This window comes from Chionomys nivalis, chromosome 2, assembly GCF_950005125.1.
Source record: "Chionomys nivalis chromosome 2, mChiNiv1.1, whole genome shotgun sequence".
NCBI lineage: Eukaryota > Metazoa > Chordata > Mammalia > Rodentia > Cricetidae > Chionomys > Chionomys nivalis.
In genome coordinates, this window is record NC_080087.1 from 24,425,392 (window position 1) to 24,450,579 (window position 25,188).

The 25,188-nt window shown below is 43.0% G+C and overlaps 1 protein-coding gene across 3 annotated transcripts in view; it reads right to left on the reverse strand.

Moving 5' to 3' along the window:
- Utrn (utrophin) overlaps positions 1 to 25,188 on the reverse strand; it is a 528,929-nt gene that overhangs the window by 363,380 nt on the left and 140,361 nt on the right. For all 3 annotated transcript variants that reach the window (XM_057761785.1, XM_057761787.1, XM_057761786.1), the window contains 11 exons: positions 24,194 to 24,366; positions 21,234 to 21,349; positions 20,180 to 20,340; positions 14,558 to 14,761; positions 13,259 to 13,440; positions 12,078 to 12,228; positions 10,664 to 10,783; positions 9,416 to 9,517; positions 5,068 to 5,175; positions 4,631 to 4,810; positions 3,465 to 3,634 (listed from right to left, as the gene is read on the reverse strand). In XM_057761785.1, coding sequence (XP_057617768.1) covers positions 3,465 to 3,634; positions 4,631 to 4,810; positions 5,068 to 5,175; positions 9,416 to 9,517; positions 10,664 to 10,783; positions 12,078 to 12,228; positions 13,259 to 13,440; positions 14,558 to 14,761; positions 20,180 to 20,340; positions 21,234 to 21,349; positions 24,194 to 24,366 — 1,667 coding nt within the window. The remainder of the gene's footprint in view (positions 1 to 3,464; positions 3,635 to 4,630; positions 4,811 to 5,067; positions 5,176 to 9,415; positions 9,518 to 10,663; positions 10,784 to 12,077; positions 12,229 to 13,258; positions 13,441 to 14,557; positions 14,762 to 20,179; positions 20,341 to 21,233; positions 21,350 to 24,193; positions 24,367 to 25,188) is intronic.

Genomic DNA, 25,188 nt, shown 5'->3' on the forward strand with positions numbered 1-25,188 from the left:
AAAGGCATGTCTACAGTATCTTAATCTAAATCGCTAGGTGTAGAGTGGAGAAGGTAAGAGTTAAGAGAATTAAACAAGTAATAGCTACCAGCCAGAACTAATACACTAGTTCCACATTCCTGAAAGTAAGTTAAAACTGACCCCAGGCACCACCACCTGTTAATATATAAATGTTCCAGGCTAGTAACCAGAAGCAGCAATGCCTCTCTGGACTGTGCACCCACTTATCCTCAGACCTCCCCTGCCTTGCAGTTTCTTCTCTAGCTACAGACAATCTAGCTGCAATGTAAACAACTGAAACTTCTGTCCCCAATCTTTCCTACACCCCAGCACTCTGGGAGGCAGAGAATGGTGGATCTCTGTGAGTTCGAAGCCAGCCTGGTCTACAGAGTGAGTTCCAGGGCAGTCAGGGCAGTAACACAGAGAAACCGTCTCTCAAAAAACCAAAACGACCACAACAGCAACAACGGAATGCCTTGGGCTAGGGAAATGGATGGCTCAGGAGCCGAAGTGCTTGCCCTGAGAGATCTGATTAGATTCCCAGAACCTACATTTAAAAAGACTTGGTGGCATGTTTAGGAGTCCCAGAGCTAGGGAGGCAGAGACAGCCAAATTCCTGAGGCTCACTGACAAGTAAGCCAGGTGGACCATGCCTCAGAAACGGCTGACCTCTGGAACCCCATGCACGCACACACACACACACACACACACACACACTCACACACTCACACACACACACACACAGAGCATTTTAGGCTCTTAGTTTCAAAGTGCCCATTTCTACTTACTGAGCAGTTTTGTTACTTCGGGATTCAAAATTTGCCCAGGGGCCACTTATTAAACTCTCTTTACTTCAGAGACCTGAGGGTCCCTAAATTTTACTTGAGCATAACATAAGAGACAACCAGAACCTAGGAGTCATCAAGCATCTTCCTTCTGTCTTCTCACTAAGATTACTACATAATCTTTCGGAAAAGAAGAAAGCCCAAAGATCGTACAGTTAAAATGGCCTTGGAGACCAAGTCAGTGTCTATCCTTAAAATGAGTTAGATACACTGACCCCAGTAGCAGATAACCAGATAGGTGGAAATGCCTCTCTTGAGCAGATTAAAAAACAATCCACAAAAAAAATAAAATAAAATTGACTACTATCTGCATCAAAAGTAAAGAGAACAAAGTACCATATTTAAGGCATGCCCTGTAAGCTGAGCCTGGGAATAAATGGTTACTTAGGGCTCTCAATTGTCTGTGGAGTTCACTTCAATTCATCACCATCTCCATGGCAGACTGAATATATGAAAGGGTCTGAAAACTACGTCACACCAGGAATTGCTAAGGAGAGCCTCAGCTTTAGGACAATGGGAATGAATACGAGAGCTAACCTCAAATATTCACGCGGGGCCATGTCCAAGAGGGGCTGGGGAGACTAAAGGAAAACTGAACTGCATTAATGATGAGAGATTCACACGGGAGAAAAACCAGTTGGCATTGAGGAAGACGAGCAGCCTCCGCAACCAAGGCTGACAGGGAGCAGATACCACACGCTTGCCGAGAAGCAGCTCTGCGCATGGAGGCGTGTGTGCCAAATATGTGCCAATGACCCACAAAAGGTCACAGACCTCGAGTCTCCATCTTTCCTCTCTGCTGTGCTCCATGGCCTCCTCCTAGGATGTGCCTGCCATTTCTTGAAAAACCGTCTTTGCTCCTGCTATTATCTAAGTAGCCCTGTCCAAGCCTATCTTCCAGGGATAAAAACTAGAAATTCCAGTGGGCATCCTGCAGACTCTCAAAGAGGCACTCCTGAGCTCTCCACTACTCTACAGAGACAGCACACAGAATATTCAGAGGCAAGCTTGAGATGTAGAAACATTACAAGTAAGATTTCACTGCCTTCTGCTACTACGCACGACATGTACTCGGGCCTCTGTGAAGAAATTAACGCAGTAACGAATGTCCGCATCAATCTAATCTGGAAGGTTATGACTAGCCCCTTGTAGCTCACTGCTCACAACACCCTCTCTGTACGTTTGTCCAAACTGGATGGACTGGGATAAGGGGACGGGACACAGGACTGAGTTCATCTGCACCTCCAGGAAGTACACCGAAGGTTGTTTATGCACTGAAGGGACCTGGCCAGTGACATCGAGGACAGCTTGGTAAGAATACCAGCTGCTGAGAGTGAAAGCCACCCAGCCAATGACAGCAGGGACTACACGGAGAAGGCCAGAGGTGGCACATTCTCTTACCACAACTGTACCACCTCTGGACTTCCTGTCCTGTGACATGATAATGAGCTGTCTAAATCACCTTGGGTACAGTGTTTTGTTTCTGGCAGTGGATGGCTCGCTCTTCACTACAGGCAAGTTTAAATTAGACTCACACCACGATACACCCTGTCTAGTCCAAAGTCAGCCCTGGAGACTCGCGCTGCCAGATGCGCCCAGCAGCTAAGGAGGATTCAGGAAACGGAAGATCGCTGCTAATATTGACAACAGCGGTGTCTTCTTCCCTGCTGCCGTTGCCAAAGTCCGGGGTCTACAGCTGCTGCTTGGAACTCCAGGTGCCCTAGTCCTTCACGAGACACCATTAGGAGGCAGAAAACAGGCTGAGGTAAAAAAGAAAGCCAGCTGGTACACCATGAATCCTGCTTTCTCTCACAAAAACCAGACAATGAAAAGCACTTCGTTCTAAGTCGGGCCCCTCATAACTTAAAATGTATCCCAGCCCTGGGATCTCACTGCAGGACATGACAACAAACTAGAGGCCCTGTGAAGGGCTCACTGTGACCAGTCATATAAGATCCAGTACCTGGAACACAGTACATCTTAAAGGACCTGACACAGCACAGCAAAGGCCCAAAGAATGCCGCCGAGTTCCCCTTCGTCTAACCATCTCCAGCTTTCTTTTTGAATCAATAACAAAAGAGATATTTCAACCCAATAGAGGTCTTTCAGTTAAACAGGAACCTGATAAAGAAATTGACAAAGAAAACCTGAACTCGTGGAGGAAGGAGAGGATGGGGAGGAAGAGGGGAGGGGCATGAGAGACCAAAGATTATATTATTTCCCTGAACTGCTATTTTAAACAGTGAGAAAGGGAAAGAGATTCACAAAGAATAAGGAATTTATCAGAAGCCAGACTGTCAATCCTTTAACATGTGAAAGAAAGAATAAAGGGGGAGCTGCAAACAATCCTGAGGGGGTGGAGGGGGGATGGGGAAGGGGGATGAGAAAGGAAGAGTTGCTGCATTCCATCAGTCTCCAAATCTAACAGAGGATGAATAAAATCCCTCGAGGCAATTTAGATGCTTGGGTCCTGTGAAGCAGAATATTCCAAAGACTCAAAAGGCAGCAAATGAGTTCAGGACTGCATTTCCATAATAATGAGCATGTCGAACTTCGCATTTGATTAGTGATTAGTGCAAGCTACTTTCCGCGCGAGCCCGACATTGGGCTGTCTCTCACTTTTTCTTGGCCTCCGCGTTCACGTGGATCTGCCTCTTCTTTGGCGGGGGAGGAGGGGGCAGCTCCTGTTTAGACTTTTTGGTCATGCCTTGTTCTCTGACGTGAATGGTTTCCAAAAGATCCTTCTGAGAGATCTGGGACATGCCAAGCTTTGCAACAGCCTGAGTCACCTGAAAGAAACGTCACACCAAGCTTTGGATTTATATGAAGGCCTTTACTGAGAGATATTCACACAAAACTCTCCCTGCGAAAATGTGCAATTCAAGCCAACCATGGTGGCACACACCTGTAATCCCAGCCCTTGGTAAGTAGAGGCAGGGATTAAAGGTTAGAGGTTAAGCCAGAGCTACCTAAAAGCAAAGGAATAGCCTACTTCAGCGGCTATTCCTATAACTCCATGTTAGCCATGGCCAGGCCATCTTGTAATGCTCCTCCATTCTGCTTGAATAATGGCAATTCTCACTTCTTGTTCTGGCCATGCTGCTGACCCCCAGTAACGGCTGACCAAAAGAGATGTTTATTGACATTTTTTAAGTTGCCACTCACCTTTTCTTTGCACAGGACAAAAGAGAAAACATGTTAGTGTCCTTTCCTTTCCCCTTTCTGTCACGTGACTAACCTCCCAGTCTGCAAGCAGACAGTGAGCTCTGGTTCCTGAACTGGAGACCCACTCTGCAGGCTTTTCTTCCAAATAAAGAGCTTGTACTATCGTTGATTAGCTTATAACCCTTGTCTGTCTTTTCTTCTGGCTGAACTTACATTCTTAGACCACTTAATGACCCCAAAATAGAACTTAATACCTGTTCACAGCATCCCATACCCCACTCTCCACCCCTGACAACCTCACAGCACCCTATACCCCAATCCCCACCCCTGGCAACCTCACAACATCCCATACCCTAATCCCCACCCCTGGCAACCTCACAGCATCTCATTCCCCAATCCTTCCTCCCTGAAAACCAATGAGTGCCTTTCGTCCTGCCAGACTTTATCCTGCACATTCCAGAGGTACAGAACCACAATGGGCATGGCTGGCTTCTTTTGGTTATCAGGATGTTTTCCTGGTTCAGTCATATTATGTCAATGTCTCATTTTTATTGCCAATTAGTACTGCATTAGCACAATTTTACTTCATGGTGGAATATACTACCCAAATTGTAAGGTACCTGGTTTGAAGAGTCTTCTAGTCTCTGAACCAAAGAATCCCATCTCTGTGTTAGTTCCTCAGAGTCACTGTTCATCTTCTTAGATGCTTTGGGATTATTGAGTAATTGGCCCACATCCTGGCCAATCTCACTCAGTTGGTCCAGTGTTTGCCTCTTCATTTCCATGTCTTCCTTCAAAATCTAGTATGTAAAATATTTATCAGGCAACTCTCTCTCTCTCAGCAAGGCTTATCTTCCCCAGGAAGTATAAGAGGTAGATTTGTGGTACCCTTCTCTCTGCTACAATAAATGGCTCTTGGTTCAGTACCAAGGCTGGCAGCAGTCTTAGAGTAATGGCAAATGAGCCATAGCCTGTACTCACTCAACTGTATTAACACCTAGTTAGAAAACACTAGACATCACAGGTTTATAACGGACACCGACAGGGACACACTTACAGCCAGACGCCGGACGCTGACACTCAGTTCCCTTTGGTCTTTGAAGTTGCCGGTCTGGACTTTGTTCAAAGCCTCTTCCTTTTCGGTGAGCCAAGCTTCCAACAAACACTACAAGTAATAACAAACATTGTAAATATACATGGGAGATCATCTGGTGGTTCACACAAGTTCCTGAATATCTAACTTGTATTAATGACATCACATGTAATTAAGGATAATAAGAACTTTAAATACCTAAGTACAGAGAGCAAATGATTGGCAAAAGCATTAGTCTCCTACAACTTACAACAGAAAAACCTGCTATTAGTTCTAACCTAGGGTGGCTGGCAATGTGTGGACGGGATTTTGTGTGTCCTCCAAGGGCTACTATGCTAGAAGACTTTGGTGACCAGAGTGGCAGGTAAGAGATGTGAGGAGCCTAGTAGGAGGTCACTGAGGGTACTGCTCTCGAAAGAAAGGAAGTACTTTTGGGGCTTCCATAAGTTCCCGAGAACCACTGCTATCAAAGAGCAAGGCTGACCCCTTCCTGACCTCTGGTTTCCTATGGGTCCACATGAACTCTTCCTTTGGTGCCTACTCCCACCACCGTGCTAAGTGTTGTGATGTGACAGAGAGGGGTTTCGCACCAGAGCTAGCACCATATTCTTTGATGTTTCCATCTCTAAAACTAGGAATGAAGCAAGCCTTTAGGACAGTAGGTGTAACTCACTGATAGACTTTTAGGTTCAATCCTTAGTAGGACCTCAGAAAAGAATAAAAATAAGCCTTTTGGTCCTTATATATTTCCCAGCCTCTAGCATATTTTTGGTTTGGGTTTCATTTTGTTTATTGTTTGTTTGTTTGTTTGTTTTGGACAGGGTCTTGCTAGTGTTATCAAGCTGGCCTTAAACTTGAAATCCTCTTATCCCAGCCTTCTGAGCACCTGGGACTCATAGTTGTATGACGTGAAACCTGGCTAGGGATTTTATTGGAGCAGGAAAACACTATTCCATACAGTAACTAAACCCCAAATATCAAGATAAGTAGATCGAAGACGCTAAGTCCACATATGCTGAGCTTTAAAAAAAAAAAAATCATATAATAACTCTAAGCTTTTTGGGATTCCACCCCAGAGCGGGGGGTGTCAAGATGGGATTTCTCTGTGTGTAGCTCTGGAACTCACTCTGTAGGCCTCAGACTCACGGGGGATCCTCCCGCCTCTGCCTCGCAAGTGAGGGGTTTAAAGGTGTGCACCACCACCACCCTGTACGACTCTAGTTTTAAGGAAGAGGAAGTACAGAGGGCTTTACTCATCCCTGCTTCTAATTTTAGAGAAGAAAACAGAAGTCAAGTGACATGATCGAAGTCAGCCTGCTAGTTACAGGCTGAGCTGGGTCATGAGCCCCTACCCCTAAATCAACCATCCATCCACAGCACCGTGCAGGAAAAGTATGCAATCTGTCAAAGTTCAAAAGCAATTCCATTAAAGGAGGAAGTCTGAGGATGGCCCAAGGCCAGCAACAAAAATACTTGAAATTCACAGCCAAAAGTGCGTGTTCTTTTAGAAGATATTAAGTGATATAACAAGATAACCCTTGAGGGGCAACTGTGACCACATTAAGGCAATCCCCAAAGTAATAATTATCATAGAAATGCTTTTTTATATAGCTCAGGGGAAAGGGGTTACTTCTGGACTTAAAATGGAATGAATTCTTTCTCAATTGTCTTATTAATCAAGCTATTCCTTATCTCTGTAGTGTAGTAGCACCAACAATCCCAAAAGAAAGAGAAATAAAAGATGCATTCAAATCCTAGATCCAGTCTAGCAAAGTTGATAGTATACTCAAATAGATAACCAGGGAACAAGACAGAGGGTGCAGATATAATACACACACACACACACACACAGAGAGAGAGAGAGAGAGAGAGAGAGAGAGAGAGAGAGAGAGAGAGGAGTTAAAGTGTCACAGAGGCAGTCAGTGGATGAATGTTCAATTTAAAGCTTTAAGGGATACAAATGGTCAAAATACTTGATATCCTTTGGTTTTTACTTTCTTTTTTTTAATTTCAAAGTTATTTCCAGACGTCAATAAATTATGTCTTCGACTTTCTATGGCTTTGATAAAACACTGTGACCAAAAGCAACTTGGGAAGCATAGGCTTAGTCTCCACTTTGAACTCACGGGTCACGACCTGTCTTTGAGGGTCTTGGACAGGAACACAGGGCAGCAAAGGTGGAACAAGAGGACTGCCTACTCTAGCCTGTGTCAAGTTGACAAAAAACAAATAAGCAAAGCAGGGTAGCAGAAAGGCCACACTAAGTTTTTTTCTGACAATAATGATTACTGAAGAAAAATATTTAACTATTGTATGGGACACTTTCACCTGATCATAAAGTTCCAGGTGAATGTACACATTGTTAAAGGGCATCACCCACACGTCAGAAAGCAGAATCGAGTCTAATATGTGATTCTTTTTTGGTGTCGATCTATTTCGAGATGGGATCTCATCACCCACACAGGCCTGAAATCTGCTACACAGCTGGATATAAAGTCGAATTTCGGGTCCTCCTGCCTTTGTCTCCCTAGCTGGGGTGACAGTTATGTGCCACACCCACTTTATGGACAAGTAAGGATGTCGCCCAAGGTTTCATATACTAGGCAAGAGTGCAACCAACCAAGCCACACTCGTACATCCATTATGTCATCCTTAACTTACAGAAGAGGTGGAAGAGGAAGAGGAAAAAGGGGAAGAAAAGGGGGCAAGGACAACAACAGTGGCCACCATGCTGGTTAATCAGTTAGGTTTAGACAAGTGTGCAACACTGTGTTTAAAATGTACTGTATCAGCCACTGCATAAGGAGAAGCCACACAATCTCACCCATCTGCCTCCTGATCCCCATAAAGAGAACAGAGTTGTTTTTTTTTGGGGGGGGGGCAGAAGTATTTAAGAAAGTGGGAACATTGTATCTGGTTATTTTCTAGGCTACAAGTGTGACGTAGGATTCCCCTTTGTATGCTGTGAACACCATTCGTTAATGAATAAAGAACTATCTTGAGCCTGTGATAAAGTAGAACAGAGCTAGACGGAGAAAAGTAAACTGAACGCTGGGAGAAAGAAAGGCAGAGTTAGGGAGAAACCACAGAGCCACTGCCAGAGACAGATGAACTTTGGTGGTAGGCCACGACCTCATGGTGATGCACAGATTAATGGAGATGGGTTAAATTAAGATGGAAAAGCTAGCAAATAAGAAACTAGAGCTAATGGGCCAAGCAGTGATTTAAATAATATAGTTTCTGTGTGATTATTTCGGGAGTCTGCATGGCCGGGAAACAAACAAGTGGCCTCTTACTACACAGTGTTTTGCACTGAAGAAAAAATTTTCACTTCTTTGTATTCTGTCTTGATAAAGACTTTTGTGGAACACGAAAGGAAGGGCAAAGGGCCACCATTCTAAGAGAAAAACTGCACAGACAGCTTTTCAGCACAGTGCAACTGAGTGTTCCTTTAAAGGCAATGCTAGAAAATATTTTCTCATTAATTTCAGCCCATATGCTGCTAAGAGGTAAGAGGGAGATTATAACTTAATGTTCACAATATAATGAGGCTATTCCTTTACCCATTACTTACTGAGTACACACTATATACTGGGAATTGTATTGTTACATATTCAAATGGGACACACAATGGAAACCCAGTAATAATTTTAATTTAAAAATTAAGAATGGTACAGATCTAAGCACAAAACATTATAAATAATGAACAGAAATCAAATGATTATTACCGTGGAGCTATATACCGTGATCATAATGAATAAAGAACATAAATGGAAATAAAATATTGAAATTTAACTTTCAAAATAATAAATAGGGGGCTGCCAATGTTCAGTTGGTAGGGTGTATGGCTATGCACAAGTTCCTGACTTCACTCCCCATGGGAAACAGGTAGAGTGCACCACGCCTGTAATCCCAGCATTTACAGGTTGGAGACAGGAGAATCAGAAACTCAGGGTCATCTTTAGCTACACAGTGAGTCTAGGAACGGAACAAATAAATAAATAATCAAGCAAACCAAAATTGTAGGCAAGCAAATGAATTAATTCCTTAAATAAGCAGCAATCAATAATGAACAGACGGTCAATTTAAAGCTTCAAGTGAGTGATACAAGTGGTCAAAATAACTTGCTTATCCTTGTAAGTATTTTTTTTAATTTTAAAGTTATTTGCAAACGTCAATAAAATATTTTCAAAATTATTTCCCATTCTGTCCTTCCCAAGGCAGGGAAGAGGGCGCCGTGTTCCACAGCCTGAAGGAAATGACGGGCTCCTTGTCACTTTGTTTTGTCCTTGATTGGGAGTTTCATTCATACCTGTTCTTCCAGTAATTCCTGCCACAGAATACTGATTTCCTGCAACCTGTTCCAACGTTCTTCTGTCCATCGGCATACCGCTGTCCAGCGCTCACCCAGTTTCTAGGGAAGGGAGAAGCCAGCCTCCATCAGAACAGCCAGGAGGCACAGTCATACAGTTTCCCAAGAAAGCCAGGACTGCCATCACTCCTTGTGATAAAGCACCAACTTATGAAAAATACTTCTTTTTCCTTTGGTTTTTAAAGACAGGGTTTCTCATTAGTAGCTATGAAAAATACTTTTAAGGATATATATGAGAAAAAAAAACTAGTTTCCATAGAATGTAATTATTTAAACTACTCAGAGCTGAGAAAAAAGCAAGTGGAATTCCTGTTCCCACTCCACTGGGGGTTTGTGTGGGAATGCAATGTATTTTCAAATTGGCTATATGGCTGAAGCTTATTTTTTTATTTTTATTTTATTTTTTATTTGTTACACTTTGTGGAGCCCAATCCAGAGATCTGTATGCTCTCAGCAAGCATTCAACCACTGTGCTACAGCCGCAGTCCACATTTCTCAGGCTCTGTTCTCCTTCACAAATTCCTCAAGTGGCCTCACACGGGAAAGTCCGGGAACAACAGAGTGAGCTCCTGGGCTCTCAGATCTTCTTAATATTCTGTACTAAGCGGCTGAATGATAGTCTCATGCCTTCACTGCAAGAGCTGAAATGAAGGCAGGAACAGCTGGCCAAGCCTGTAACCCACATCATGTGGAGCCCTCCCCCCCAACTGGGAAGTACAACCAAAGGCGGGTACCATGGTTTGTGTCCCATCTCCACCCCACGGCACCCTGAATTCAAGGTCTCGCATGAATAGTATCAAGATGGTGGAAGTTTAGCTTGAGGGCGGGCTCTTTTTGAGGTTTTGGTGGGGGTTTTCTGCTTTGTTTTTATTTCAACTAGGTTAAACCAGGGCATGAAGGGTGGCCCCACTGTGATTAAATCCTAATGGCTTAGTAGATGAAGGGAGAGGCACTGCACAGACATACATATGCTCCTACTCCATTCTGAAATAGCCAAAGAACATGTGTCAGGCTGTCTGGACCAGCAGCATCCAAAACTGGGAGCTAAGTAAACTTTCATTATAAAGTAGCCTGCTTCAGGAACTTCATTACAGTAACAAAAAGGTGACTGGCAGAGTCTACTTGTTTAGAGTAGGGTGGGCAGGAGGAGGAAGTGGGTAGGGCCGTCCTGCTGGCCAGTGTCCTCACCTGTAACTGGTCTTCCAGGACAGCTGTGGCGCTCTCCCCACTGTTCTCATCAACAATTACCACCATGTGGGTTAAGGAGTTGACCTTCACCTGTTCAGCCTCAAGGTCATTTTGCAAACTCTGGAAGAAGAAAAGAAAAGCTCAGCTATGATTTCTGCTCTTCTTCATTGCCAACAGTAGTGAAGGAAACCTCATGAGGCATTGTATTGCCATTCCCAATCATTACTCTAAGAGCTCCACTGAAGAAAGCCTGAACACACCTTTCCATTTCATTACGAACCAGAGTCTGAAAGTTCAACATCAAAACTGGTCACAAGTGTGCAAATGTACATGCCCTCTTCGTTCCTAATTCTGCCCAAAAACAAAAGAAGAGGAGGAGGAAGATAAGGGAAGCTTGTGTCTATTCTAGGAATAAAGGCAAAAATATAACCAAATGTGGTTATCCCAGTACTCAAGAGACAGAGGCGGAAGGATCTCTGTAAGTGCAAGGCCAGCTTGGTCTGCATAGAAAGTCACAAGTCAGCAGGGCTACATAACGAAACACTGTCTCAAAAAAAAAAATGTAGAACAGGTAAATCCAAAAGTCCGGAATTTGGAGTTTAAGCATACAGAATCAGAGGTCATTTTCTCTAGCTCTATAAGGTGTGAGATGAGGAAAAGGCTATACGAATCATAGAAGTTGTTCTGATTAGCTCCCCAGGAGAACAACCAGAACAAACAAATGGACGTCTTCACTTTCCTCTTCCTCAGGAAAAGGAACGTCTTCACTTTCCTCTTCCTCAGGAAAAGGACAGTCATTAAACATCTGTATAGAGTAATTTGTTTAACACTGGCAATAGTGTTGTGAAATGCCTCTTGGGGTGCTTAACCCTAAAGTCTTATTAATCAGCTATCCAGATGTTTTACTGATCAATAAAATTCATACAGGGAGAGTGTCTCTTTCTTCCTTTCCTTCCTTCCACTGGGAAAATTGAACCACTGGCCCTGGGACCAAGTTACACTGCCCGCTACAGCCTCCACACCCTTCTGAGAAGAGGCAACAGCTTTCCTTGCAGGATTAGATCTAGATACATCTTCCAATGTGTTTCTCTGCCCAGACTCTGCATTAATGACCACACACCCAGGTTCTCATGCACCTATGAGTTCCAAATCACCCTTTCCACATGTGACAAGTGTCATACACTTTCAGAAGAAAGACACACACATCTGTACAGAGCTGTCCCTTTCACACCTGGTTCTGAAATGTCACCTCCTCACAAACACCACTATATAAGCTCCTGAATAAAACATACACACACACACACACACACACACACATCCTAACTCTACGCTTAGAGAAGCCATCAAGCCCCAGGAAGGCTGAGTGCCACCTTCATATGCAACAACGTAGACAATAAACAAGGGGCTGATTTACTTTATGTTCTTCAAGCAGCTTTTGCAGGGACGGCAGGTCATCACCCAGGGGGATGGTTTCCATCTTCTGAATGCGTTCTTCCGTGAGGGTTAGCCAGCCCGAGAGCTGCTGCAGCTGCTTCTTCTGCAGTCCCATCAGCACATCGTGCAGCCTGGCCAGGGGAACAGAACATTATTGCCTCCACCTTGCTCCCTGGCAGAGGCACCAGAGCAGTGGGAGCAAGAAATATACACCCTTGTCTAACTAATTGTCCAAGCAGCAGAGAGTCCATCAATGTAGAAACTAAGGAAGAAAACCTTTATTATAGTCATAACTGGAGTCCATTAAATGCACTGCAAGAACATAAATAACAACTCCCTGTATTCATAACAGAATCATTGTTTCTACACTCAGGAATTCCTGCCTATTAAATTGGTGGAAACGGCAAAGGAATGCGAAACACATTGTGGAAAGTGAAACTGGCCAGGGGATAAGATTGTGACACGTCACACTGCCCTGTGGTCACCTCCCAGCAATTCCTTGCTGATACTAATGCTACTGCACAGAAATGGCCACCTGTGGAGGTAAGTTTGAACCGCCAACTCGGGACAGCTTAGAATCACCTGATAGGAAAGTCTCAATGATGGGCTGTCTAGATGAAGTTGGTCTGTGGGGATTGAACTGATCACCTTAACTGATATGGGAAGGCCCATCCGAAAGCGGGCTTGCGGCCCTGGACTGTGGAAGACTAAAGAAAGCTGGCTGAGCACTAAGCACGGGTGCAGTCATTCCTGTTGCTCCTGACTGTGGAAATGACGTGAATACTTACTTCAAGCTCTTGCCCCTGATGTCCCCAAAATGATGAGAACGTAACCTGGAATTGTCAGCTAAGATAAGCCCTTTCTCCCCACGGCATTTTATCACCATAACAAAAATAAAACTGTGATATCATCCACGCAAAATATATTCTCCCTTCTCACCGCCACCTCCCACATTCCAGCTTTCTCCTATGCCGTGACTAACATGTCATGGAGGACACAGAGATCATGAACATTCCAGTGACAGGACCCATAGAAAGGGGTCAGGCCATTGCAAGGCCTGCTCTGTCCTGATTGCTTCCACAAGACCCACAGACGGGCACATGAGATTAACTGTGCAATGCGCTCACAGAGTTGGGTTCTTGTCCCTTGAGTTCCACTCACCGCGACTGCCTCTCCATGCTCTCCACCCGGAGGGCCTCCCATCTCGCGTTCAGCAAGGTCATCTGTTCCTGGATCTCAAACTCCTCCTCGTCCGACAAAGTCCCTTGGGTCATCAGTTGGTTGCCAGCCTGCAGGACATTTCCCACGCTGCTCTGGTGTGCTGTCAGCTCCATCATAAAAGTCTAGAAAGGAACACGGTGGGCAGTAGAGAGTCACTTGTCGCAAAAACATAAAAAATAAACAGCGCATAACATCGGTATCAGTGCCATAGAGAAAGCAACCGACAGAAAGCAAAGATAATAAAGCATGACGGAGTGTATTAAGCTCTGAAAATGAGAAGTCAGCATCAACTAGAACTCAGAAGAAAGTTAGATCAAAGAAAACAATGTTACAGACAATGCTTGCTTTAAAAACTTTTACATTTGTTTGTCTGTGTGAGCTCCCGCCTGCACAAGAGCACATGCACTCGGATGGGAGGGGGCAGATCACAGGACAATTTGGGAGTGGTGGTTCTTTCTCTCTCCGCACCAAGTGAGTTTCAGGAATGGAACTTGGGTCATCAGACTTACCAGCCAAAGACTGTATCAGGTAAGTCATCGCTTTTAAATAAAAACTGATTATGTTGCTAATATAACATAAAGGTGGGATAAGCCATACATATAAAAAATAATCAAAACACCACATTCACATACAAGATAAACTTCTTATGGAATATTGCTATTTCTAGTAATTTCAATCCCAAATGCCAAATAACAGCACACACAAACATACATACATACACAAACACACACAAAAGACAAAACAAAAACAAAAACCTGCTTAACCAAAAAGAATTCCCCATACAGTGAAAATCATTATTGTATCTCTAAGAAGCAAACAGTTCCCCTTGCACAAAATTGTTCAGGAGCACTGGATATAACAGTGGATAAATCAGACAATAAATGAAAATAATGGCTTTTCTGGGACCATCAGAAACTTAATTATTTGGGACACCAGTTAGTCATTTTGATTTTCAGCTACAGTTAAACATTTCAAAGAAGAACATCGATATGCACTGATATTCATCAGCAGTTCTAAAAAACCTAAGATTGAAGTCTGGAATCTTTGACTCCCATGAACTGCCCATCATCCACTCTGGTTTCCAACCAAGCCCATTTAAAGAGCACAGGCACTGCACCGTGACCCTTTTTTAATAGAGCAGAATTCAGGAAACAGCAAGTTGATCATGAAGTCACCCCACCCACACTAAAGTCAGGCACTACCCCCAGACAGATCCGTCTCTCATCTACAGATATTTACTTCATGGGTAGCAAACTGCTCTTTGACTTCTTCGACATCATCAGAAATGTCATCTTGCTCCTGGAACGTGTCCTCCGCAGACAGCAGCCACGTCAGCACTTCCTCTAGAGCTAGCTGGTAGCTGTCCAAATCCATGTCCACCTCGGTGACAGTGCTGGGCGTCTCAGCTCGGGGATTCTGGCCTTCCTCGGCCAGCGCTGCGCTCTGTGGAAACAAGCCCACAGCAATCATGAAGATACAGGTGTTCATCACAATCACACTGTCTGGAAAAACCAAGCAGGGACCAGAATCTCAGGAGACAACCCAGCTCTCATGAGCTGAGCAAGCAAAGCCATGAATTCATCAGAGGACAGTTATTTGGCACACTAAGACATCAAGAAATACAAAATAGAGTACACACATGAGTTCCACATTTGAGGAAATTCTAATATAGAGTCAGGGAGAGAAAAATAGCCCACATGAGTGATGGCTGAACAAAAATAAATGGCTCTCCAGGAAGCTCGAAATGCCAGTGGTCCCATAAAGGGACACTAGTTGACTTCATGAAATAGAGAACATTGATGGAGCACAGAGAGCATGCTGGCCCTTGGACAATGGCTACAAGTTACAGAAAAAGCCGGCCAGGAACTCTGCTTTGACCCCTGATTAAAATTCCTTCAGGACCCCACATTTTAGTGTTGCATGTTAATCCGTGAACAGCGACGCACAGACAACCTATGGTACTGACAGGAGTTTGTGTTTCAGTTTTTGGTCCTCTAGTTTGGGGTTTTCAGTTTAGGGGTTAAGGCTTGTAGAAGAAATTTCTGCCAATCTCTTTCGAAACGAGTTTCTCATTAAGGACTTTGTGATCTGGTAATCAAGCCTACGGCCCCTCTTGCTCTTCGGTTCCCCTTCAAAGCCAAACTTATTTAAAACTTATGAACAGACCATCCCATGTTCAATCCTCTAGCACATTATTAAATAAAATTTTCTACTCGTACATGAATAAAGAGATCAGTACTGAGCCATGCTCACACACATACCATACATGAATGAAGAGAACAGTACTGAGCCATGCTCACACACATAACATACATGAATGAAGAGAACAGTACTGAGCCATGCTCACACACATAACATACATGAATGAAGAGAGCAGTACTGAGCCATGCTCACACACATAACATACATGAATGAAGAACAGTACTGAGCCATGCTCACACACATACCATACATGAATGAAGAGAACAGTACTGAGCCATGCTCACACACATAACATACATGAATGAAGAGAACAGTACTGAGCCATGCTCACACACATAACATACATGAATGAAGAACAGTACTGAGCCATGCTCACACACATAACATACATGAATGAAGAGAACAGTACTGAGCCATGCTCACACACATAACATACATGAATGAAGAGAACAGTACTGAGCCATGCTCACACACATAACATACATGAATGAAGAGAACAGTACTGAGCCATGCTCACACACATAACATACATGAATGAAGAGAACAGTACTGAGCCATGCTCACACACATAACATACATGAATGAAGAGAACAGTACTGAGCCATGCTCACACACATAACATACATGAATGAAGAGAACAGTACTGAGCCATGCTCACACACATAACATACATGAATGAAGAGAACAGTACTGAGCCATGCTCACACACATAACATACATGAATGAAGAGAACAGTACTGAGCCATGCTCACACACATAACATACATGAATGAAGAGAACAGTACTGAGCCATGCTCACACACATAACATACATGAATAAAGAGAACAGTACTGAGCCATGCTCACACACATAACATACATGAATGAAGAGAACAGTACTGAGCCATGCTCACACACATAACATACATGAATGAAGAGAGCAGTACTGAGCCATGCTCACACACATAACCACCAGTGTTTCTTAACATTCTATTTCAATGCTGTTTCAACATTTGCCCCCAGACGACTGAAAAGTTGGCAAATCCATTTTTAGCCTTACTTTTAAAGTGACCATACAATTAACCAATTCACATGTCTCTCATGACAGCTATACCAGAACAACACACACCAACCAGGAACAAGAGGAGACTGCCATCACGTGTTTCTTCCAGAAGCTTCTCAGTGGTCTCCTCTGGAGCTGACCCCTCCTGACTTCTCCAGCTCTCCTTCCCAGAAGCAGAACACTGGTTCCCTCCCAGTTCATTGGCCCTGCCCATCTGTAAGTGATGGACCTCCTGAAGCTTCTTTTTCTTTATATACTTTGACTGAGTGATATCACTTATTTGTATTGGTTTTTTTTAAAAAAAAAAAATCCATATCCTGTAGATACTCTGTCTCAGATAAAACTCTTTCTACCCGTCAGCAGCTCTGACACCCCCAGTGTCTAGAAGATACATCAAACCATATCCACAGTTAAACAGTCCACTGTTTTACCCCCACCAGGCTGCATGCACCCAAGTACTCCAGCCAGAAAGCTGGGTGACAGACTTGGTCTCTCTCTCTCTCTCTCTCTCTCTCTCTCTCTCTCTCTCTCTCTCTCTCATTCATCACCCATGTTTAATCTGTTAGTCCTACCTTCAAAGTTCAACTCAAACCCATGCAGCCCTTCCACGTCTACAGCCATGTGTGTCTCTCCTCTGGGTGACAATGGCTTGCTAACTTTTGGCACCCACAGTCCTGCCTCCCAATCCATTTCCCAGACAGCAGAGAGAATGATCCCTCTCATGTGGTCACACCCACAGACCGCCAGGCCTGAAATCCTCCACTGTCCTCCCAAAGATCTTAAGTCACAATTTAAAATTCTTCACATAGTTCACCGAAATACCGAGATGGCAAGATCTGGAGAAAGGCAGTGTGGGCACTTGGGGATGGATCGTGATGGATTAAAGAGAGAAGACTCCCCTTAATGGTTCTGTTTAAACGGAGGAAGTCGGGAACTTCATACATGGAATTCAACATACATAAGAAGAAAAAAGAAAAGTCCACTCTGGCTGCAAATTATAGCATAAGGAGTATTAAATTAACATTGAAGCTTGAGGTTGGAGCACAAAATAAGTTGTTTTAGAGAAATCAAATGAACATGTGCAACCTGAGTTACAGGAGTTAAATGAACCAGTCATTGTAAGTCAAACACTGACTAAGAGACAAATGACACCAAGACATAGAAGGGAATGTAAGCTTAGCTCTCAATGTAAAATCCTGTAATCATAGCGCTACGATTTTTCTAAAAGTGATTTAGGAGCAAGTGTCTAGAGAATGATAAATGCATGCAAAACTAGGGATGCTGGTAATGAAGGGTCCTCTGTGTAGGTACCAGCATCCATGGCCAGGGGATGGGGTGGAGAGGGGAGTCGCAGTGGTGGGGATGGGGAGAAGGCAAGCTCAACATGCAAATACTCAGTGGCCATTAATTTGAAAACAGATTTTCAACTGGAAGGTTTTTAAAGAGATGTAGAAATTACCTACAGACAACCTAATGCTACTCAGCGTGTTGGCAGAAAGTAGAGCCAGAGCGGGGGCCGGCTGTCAGTGTTTCTTAGAGAACAGCAGATAGCAAGATGAGTCAACAGGGAGATAGTTAAGATTTGATCCCATTTGGTTTCCTCAGTTAATGTAATTGCCTCTAAGGTAGCAATAAAATATACGTGGAGAGGAAAGAGTTAACATGCTTATCTGTAGACAAACAGAAAATGGTTCCTAGAATTCTTACCATGTCACCTTGCACCCTAAATAGAAGTGATTATTTTATCCAAATACCATAAAATAAACACCTCCTCCCCCGTGTCTCATTTAATATTATTGTGTGGGTGGTTGCACATATATGGAGGTTAGTGAACAACTTTATAACACTGATTTTCTCCTTCTACCTTTATGTGAGTTCTGGAGACCTAACTCAGACCCATCACCCTTCGGAACAAGCACTTTTACCCACTGAGACATCTTGGCGGACCTTCCTTTGTAAAAAAGAGAATAGCCTTAACACTAAGAATTGAAATGTCTTATTTTTGTAACAAAATCAGTCCAATAAAGAAATGACAGAAGAAGCAAAACAGAGGAAAACCCAGCACCATCTCTGTGACCCAGTAAGGTGTATCATCAAAGCAGAACGTGTCCACGTGACCAGAGGCCAAAGTGAATCACTTGCACAACTTAAGGGTTTCTCTTCTGCATTATTTCATGGTCAAAACTAAAAAGAAGTCTGAATTCACAGTCAGGCCCTGTCTCTGCCCTTTTCCTCCTCAGTAATTTTTTTCCTTCTTCTAAAAATTATGTTATTTTTGAAATGGATAAAAATAAAAATGATTAGTATATGCCATCTGAAATCTAAACGAACAAGCAAATTCTCTACATCTCACAGAAGTGTGGGATAAAGATACTATGTTTAAGATTATTATCATAATCAAAGAATTAAATAACTTTTTAAAACAAAAGGAATTTGCTAAATGTGAATGTCAAAACAAACCCAGAAGGAAACGCTATAATAATGATAGGTAGGCGGGCTTACTGAGTGCTCGTTCAATGCATTGTCTTTACCAACAGGGTGATATTAACCACAGTGGTTGAGAGGCCAAGACACTAACCCCATACAAGTACTAGGGGATGAAATTTAAGCTTGAAGGCACACACACTCTGTCTCCTCCAAAATGCACTTCTGACAAATTTGAAATCCCCACCTCCCTTTCTCATTGTGTGTGGAGACTGCTGTGGTGTGGGGGTGTGGGGTTGATAGCAGGTATAGTCTTCAGGTGTTCTCCATCTTATATCATCGAGACCACGGGCTCAAGGATTCAGTTGGTTGGCTGGCTAAGGAGTTCCAGAGACCCACCGGTCCCCACCTCCCAGCCCTAGCAACACAGGGATACCAGGTGACCCAATGATTATGTACATGAGGGGCATCCTAGCTCAGGCCTTCGTGTGTGAGCAGCAAACACTTTACTGACCGAGCCATCCCCCTAGCTCTTAGGTGCACCTCAGAACTAAAATGTTAGACTGTGTGATTTCAAAATCTGAACAAAGAATCTTCCTTTCATGAACGAAGACTGGTATTTTAGAGAAAATCACAAAGAGATTATGTCAAGACAGGATAATGGAGGAAGTAAAAAAAAAATCCATTATTCATATCTTCTTAGGAAAACCTCATTTATACTCTGATAAAAACATCGGTTAGCCCATTTATGGAAAATTTGATGAGTAACTTATGGTAGACTGCCTCTCTTAAGAAAAAGGGAAAGTAAGGTTTATATTTTGAGAGTCCTTTATTAACAGTCCCCAAACAGAAAGAAAATTAATACTTCACACACACACACAAAGCCATGATAACATGAGAAAAACCGTTTCTCATGCCTGGCAGCAATGCCATGGTCTATGACTGTGGTTAAAAACCCACCCCCTTGGCAGCCGGTTTACAGCAAAGTGCAGCCTCAGACCCTGACTCCAACTCACCACGGGAAACAAAGCGTTCTCCTTTTCAATTTGTCTGAGTGACACATATGTGTAACAGCATGCTCACTAAAAAAAAAATCAAACTTAGAAAAGGCATGGATGCCAAGAAACTATTACCCAGTACCTAGGAGGAAAGAAACACGCAAGTCAGAAGTCCCAAGACAAATGGGCCAGTACCTGCGTATTAATGTCTTCCTCGTCACACTCTTTCTTGTACTTCCGCGGGAGCGTCTCCACCTCCCGGATGGCATCTATCGTGACTTGCTGAGGAAGCACCTCAAACAGAGACGTTAAATACATAATTATGGATTTCTTGTCAGGGAGCTGCACGGCAACATCTAAAAGTGGAAGAAAGGGTGACTCAGAGGTGCAGAATCTGTGAACTGCTTTATGTGAGGTAAAAATGTAGCTGCCCTTGTACCCAGAAACAATGCCTCGTTTATAAACTTCGCAACACTGTGTCTCAGGAAATTGCTACTGCGAATCACAGATTGTGAGACAGTTTATAACAGTCTTCCAGGAGCCCGGTATGAGAATGCAAACCTACAGTCCCAGCTCCTGGGAGGCTGAGGTAGGGGGCTCAGGAGCTTGAAGGATGCCTGGGAGAAATACTAAGTAAGACTGTACCTTCAGATGAAAATGGAGGAGGGAAAAGCTATCTTAAAACACTCAAAGCCAAGCTATATAACTAGCCATTTAAAATATGACACAGGCCTCATTCATACAACATTCAAGCCTAAAGCCTTCAAGCCATATGCAAATGCTCACACATACATGCATTTTAAGAAACTAAGCCAACACTGAACTGTTTGTCTAACAAGCAGATTCCTAAAAGTGTTTCAGTGCAACTTTATACAGTTTAACTATTATTCAGTGAAATAATTAACCCACTGCCTAAGGAAGCCGCGCATTTACGTGCAAAAGGAAAAATATCTGCAATAAAATGGGAGGTGGGAGGTGGAGCCCGGGAACTTATTGATAGGCAGCCTAATAGGTGGAACGAGGTGGGAAGTAAGAGAAAAACACATCTGACTTCCTCTGGGCCACACGGCACACACAGGGGTGCACACACGCACACACTCACTCACAACACACACACACAAACACACACACAAAGGTAAATAAGAAAATAAACACAAAAAGACAACAAAATTGTTTATATCTTAATTGTCATAATACATTTCTCAATTATAAAGCGGACTCAAGTTCAACAGTTTATTCTCAACCTTACCTTCAGGGTCTAACAGCTTCTCAATTCCCAGATAAGTGTGGGCCTTGCTAAAAGCATGTTCGAGTCTCTCAATTGGGGACATTTTGACCACTCTTTCCCAGCTGAAGAGATCGGGTCTGAAAGTACCATACAAAGGAAATTCAGTAAAGGCAAAACACAAGACAAACAATGTAGATGGTGTCACAATCCATCGCATTCTAAACTTTAATTGTTTTTAATTTATGGGTGCCATTTTAATTGTATCTTTTGTCTCAAAAGTTTATAAGATACATAAAACCAGAAAGTAATTAACAGACATGATGATAATAAGTAGACACTCTAAGGTGATTGGAGGAGTTGAGTCTATACTATGTCCTAAATAGTAAACCACAAATAGAGGAAATGTATCAATACAGACAAGGAAAAAAATGGCACCACAGCAGTGGGAGAAATGAGGTCAATGAGCTTAAATCTATGAATCGGCACAACCAGTGATTTCACTGGACTAAGTTCTGCAGCCAGGACAAAGATTCTGGGCCTGGAGGTGCACAGTGCTCAGGGGGCTAAGACAAGAGGATCATAGATTAGAGGCCAGCCTCATCTACAGAGCAAGTTTGAGAACAGCTTCATCTACATAGTTAGTTTCAGACCCCACTTGGTGCCTCTACATGCCCAGAGGGACTAAGGCAAGCAGACAGAAACCACAGCTGTAAGCGTTCTTTAGTTAAACTAACCACAAAGGTGCTAAGGGAATCAATTCCCTTCCACTCACCCTCCTAGCAACAACTAGTGTTTTGTTTACATCATGTCTCTCTTCCTGTCTCACAACTTGACCAGCATCACTGGCTTGACAAAGCTACAAGACATTTGTTTTCTTTGCACACCATTCTTGTATCTGAGACCACCACCCCCCCAGACTGGCCTCTCCCATCCCCCTTTCTACCCACTTCCTCTCCGTCACTCAGCCACTAGCCTCCCACATACCAGATGGATGCCTCTTCCCTCTTGCCTAGTGTATTTTTCTGTAGCGTGCCTACCATTTCTATACACTGTACAGGCAGAGTCTTCAACAGGCAGCCCATCCTGGTCTCAAAACAGCTAATGTGGCAGAGGACGACTCTGAAGTCCCGATCCTGGCACCACCCGAGTTCTGGGATCATGTGTGCACCACCATGCCCAGCTACAGTTTACATTTATCTTTTTAACTAATGACTGTATCCGGTTGGAAGGAACTGGATCTTTGCTTTGTTCCTGTTGTACCCTTGTATTGAATGCAAGAAGCCGCTTTATGTATACTCGTTGAACAAATGAGCTAATAAATGCAAAATGTACCAGACAAAGTCAACAGTTTCTTTTTTTCTTTTTTTTTTTTTTTTTTTTTTTTGGTTTTTTTGAGACAGGGTTTCTCTGTAGCTTTGAAGCCTGTCCTGGAACTCCCTTTGTAGACCAGGCTGGCCTCGAACTCACAGAGATCCGCCTGCCTCTGCCTCCCTAGTGCTGGGATTAAAGGCGTGCGCCACCACCGCCCGGCAATCAACAGTTTCTTAACAGTATCGGGCAGCATCCTCAAGATGACAGAGTAAGAGTAAGGGAGGAAAGGGTTTTTAACACCATAACAAGTTCAGAATATCAAAAAAACAAGTTATAGAAAACATCAATCTCACAGGAAAATATTAAAAGCACTGCCTTTGTTATCAAGAGCGAATCACTCTTCTCACTGTCTCTAATTTGAATCAATGCCAGTGAAGAATAAGAGAAGAGGGGCAGGCGGAAAGGATACCACATTTCAAGGATATTCTAAACTTAGCCATGATTATTTCACAGTCTAGCAGCCTATCAGCAAAGATGAAAAACAGAATGAAGTATGAAACGAAGAAACCCAAGCCTATAGTGTACAGAGACAAACTTGCCAAGATGCAGGAAGTAAGTTTAGAAAAGAGCTCTTCATTTGTATATATATCAGCCAGGAACGTTTAGGGAATTAAATGAGAAAATTAATAATTCACAATAGCAACGAAACATAATATGATTTGCCTGCCTTTTGCATTTAATCTTTAATGCACGCAGAATTTATTTGGAGAGTATTGTGTGGCAAGGCACATAATAACACACAGTTAAACAACTGTCCCACACCCCCGTTAATGTGCAATATCAGCTCAACTGGTTACCAGGTCATTCTATGCAAGAGAGAGCTTTCTCTGTTCATTTTGTTGGTTTGATTGTTTTATTTTTCAAGACAAGGCTTCTCTGTGTTACCCTGCCTATCCTGGAACTAGTTCTGTAGGCCAGACTGGACTCGAACTGACAGCGATCTGCCTGCCTCTGCCTCCTGGGTGCTGGGATGGAAGGTGTGCGTCACCACCGCCCCTCTGTTCCTCAGCTCTTAACGCTTCCAGGATGAAACATGAGATCATCCTCAGACACCTAGCACAGTCATAGGCTGTCACTGTCAATGCAAACCATGATTATTCCACTACACTTCATAGCAATGTATTCACCGCCTTGATTTCTTATTAGAAAGTTAATTCAGGCCGCTTATTCTTCTGGGATGTAATTGCTATTTTTGCATTATACTCTTATTGACATGTTAGAATCTTGCTTATGAGCTTTCATAGGAAAATTGGTGTACTCTTCATAATGCGGATAACACAATAAACAGAGTTTTCCTTCTGCTATAAGAACAAAAGCTACACACAAGTCTCTGTATATATTACTGGTTAGGGCTAAATGAGTGGGACTGAACTATGTCAATTATCTTACATTTCTTAATTTATAAATGTGTAGGAGAAAGCAAGGGCCCTGCACTGTAGCCCTGGAGTCCTAAAGGAATAGCCAGTGGTCAATCGTCTACTGCACTGCCTTCCTTAACGTTTAAATGAACATGAGCCATGAGGGTACCGAGATAGAGGATGGGGTTATGGGGAAGAGAAGTGGAGGGGACACAAAGGAGACAGAGATGTATAAGCCGAAGGGCAGCTCACTTGTGCCGGTGGAGCACAGCATTGAAGGCGAGCCCGTCGGTCCAGCTGGTGGTGAAGTTGAGGACATTGACTTGGCTGTAGGGCCGGGTGGTCTGTCGCACCCAGCTCAGCAGGATCTTCTCACTGTTGGTCTGCTGCAGGTCTGACATGACATCTTTCATGACATCTTTCACCTGTGGGACACACACATACACATCTGTTTATAACGTAACATTTCCTTCAGTGAAGTGCTTGGATAAGGAATATTAGACTTGGCCAGGCAATGGTGGCGCATACCTTTAATCCCAACACTCAGGAGCCAGAGACAGGCGAATCTCTGTGAGTTTGAAGCCAGCCTGGTCTACAGAGAGAGTTCCAGAACAGGCTCCAAAGCTACAGAGAAACCCTCTCTCAAAAAAACAAGCAAACAAAAAAAACAAAACAAAACAAAAACTAGACTAATCAAATATTATGGAGTTTGTAATTAGCATTTATTTTATTTCCAATTTCTACTTTAATGAATGGGAAGATAAATTTTAGGTGTCTTTTAGGGTAGTAGAATTTTCTATACATCACCCAGTTCCATGTCTTAAGTAATATTTGAACTTTTTAATTATACTGAACTTTTCTTTCATTGCTATGAAAAAGTCATATTTTAATATCTTTTATTTGCAAGAGCTTTTCCATAAAAACTAAATACAAATTTAATTTTCTCCACAAATAAGAGCAGAAGCATGTTGATTGACTACAAAATCAGAGAATTATGCAATTTTCCTGAGAGCAATAAAAATCATACTAATGTTTGATACTAAAGAATTAATGTTCTATTATTATCATAAGTAATATATATATAAGGGAAGAGCTCAAAGAATGATGGAGACTCATCAGAAAGACCATTAGCCAATGGGAGGGATCCAAAAGAGCCAAATCTATGACAACTGCCACATCAGGATGAATATTAGCAAAAGATGATAAACCTATACAGAAGTCCATAATTCATCCATTGATGGGCGGGC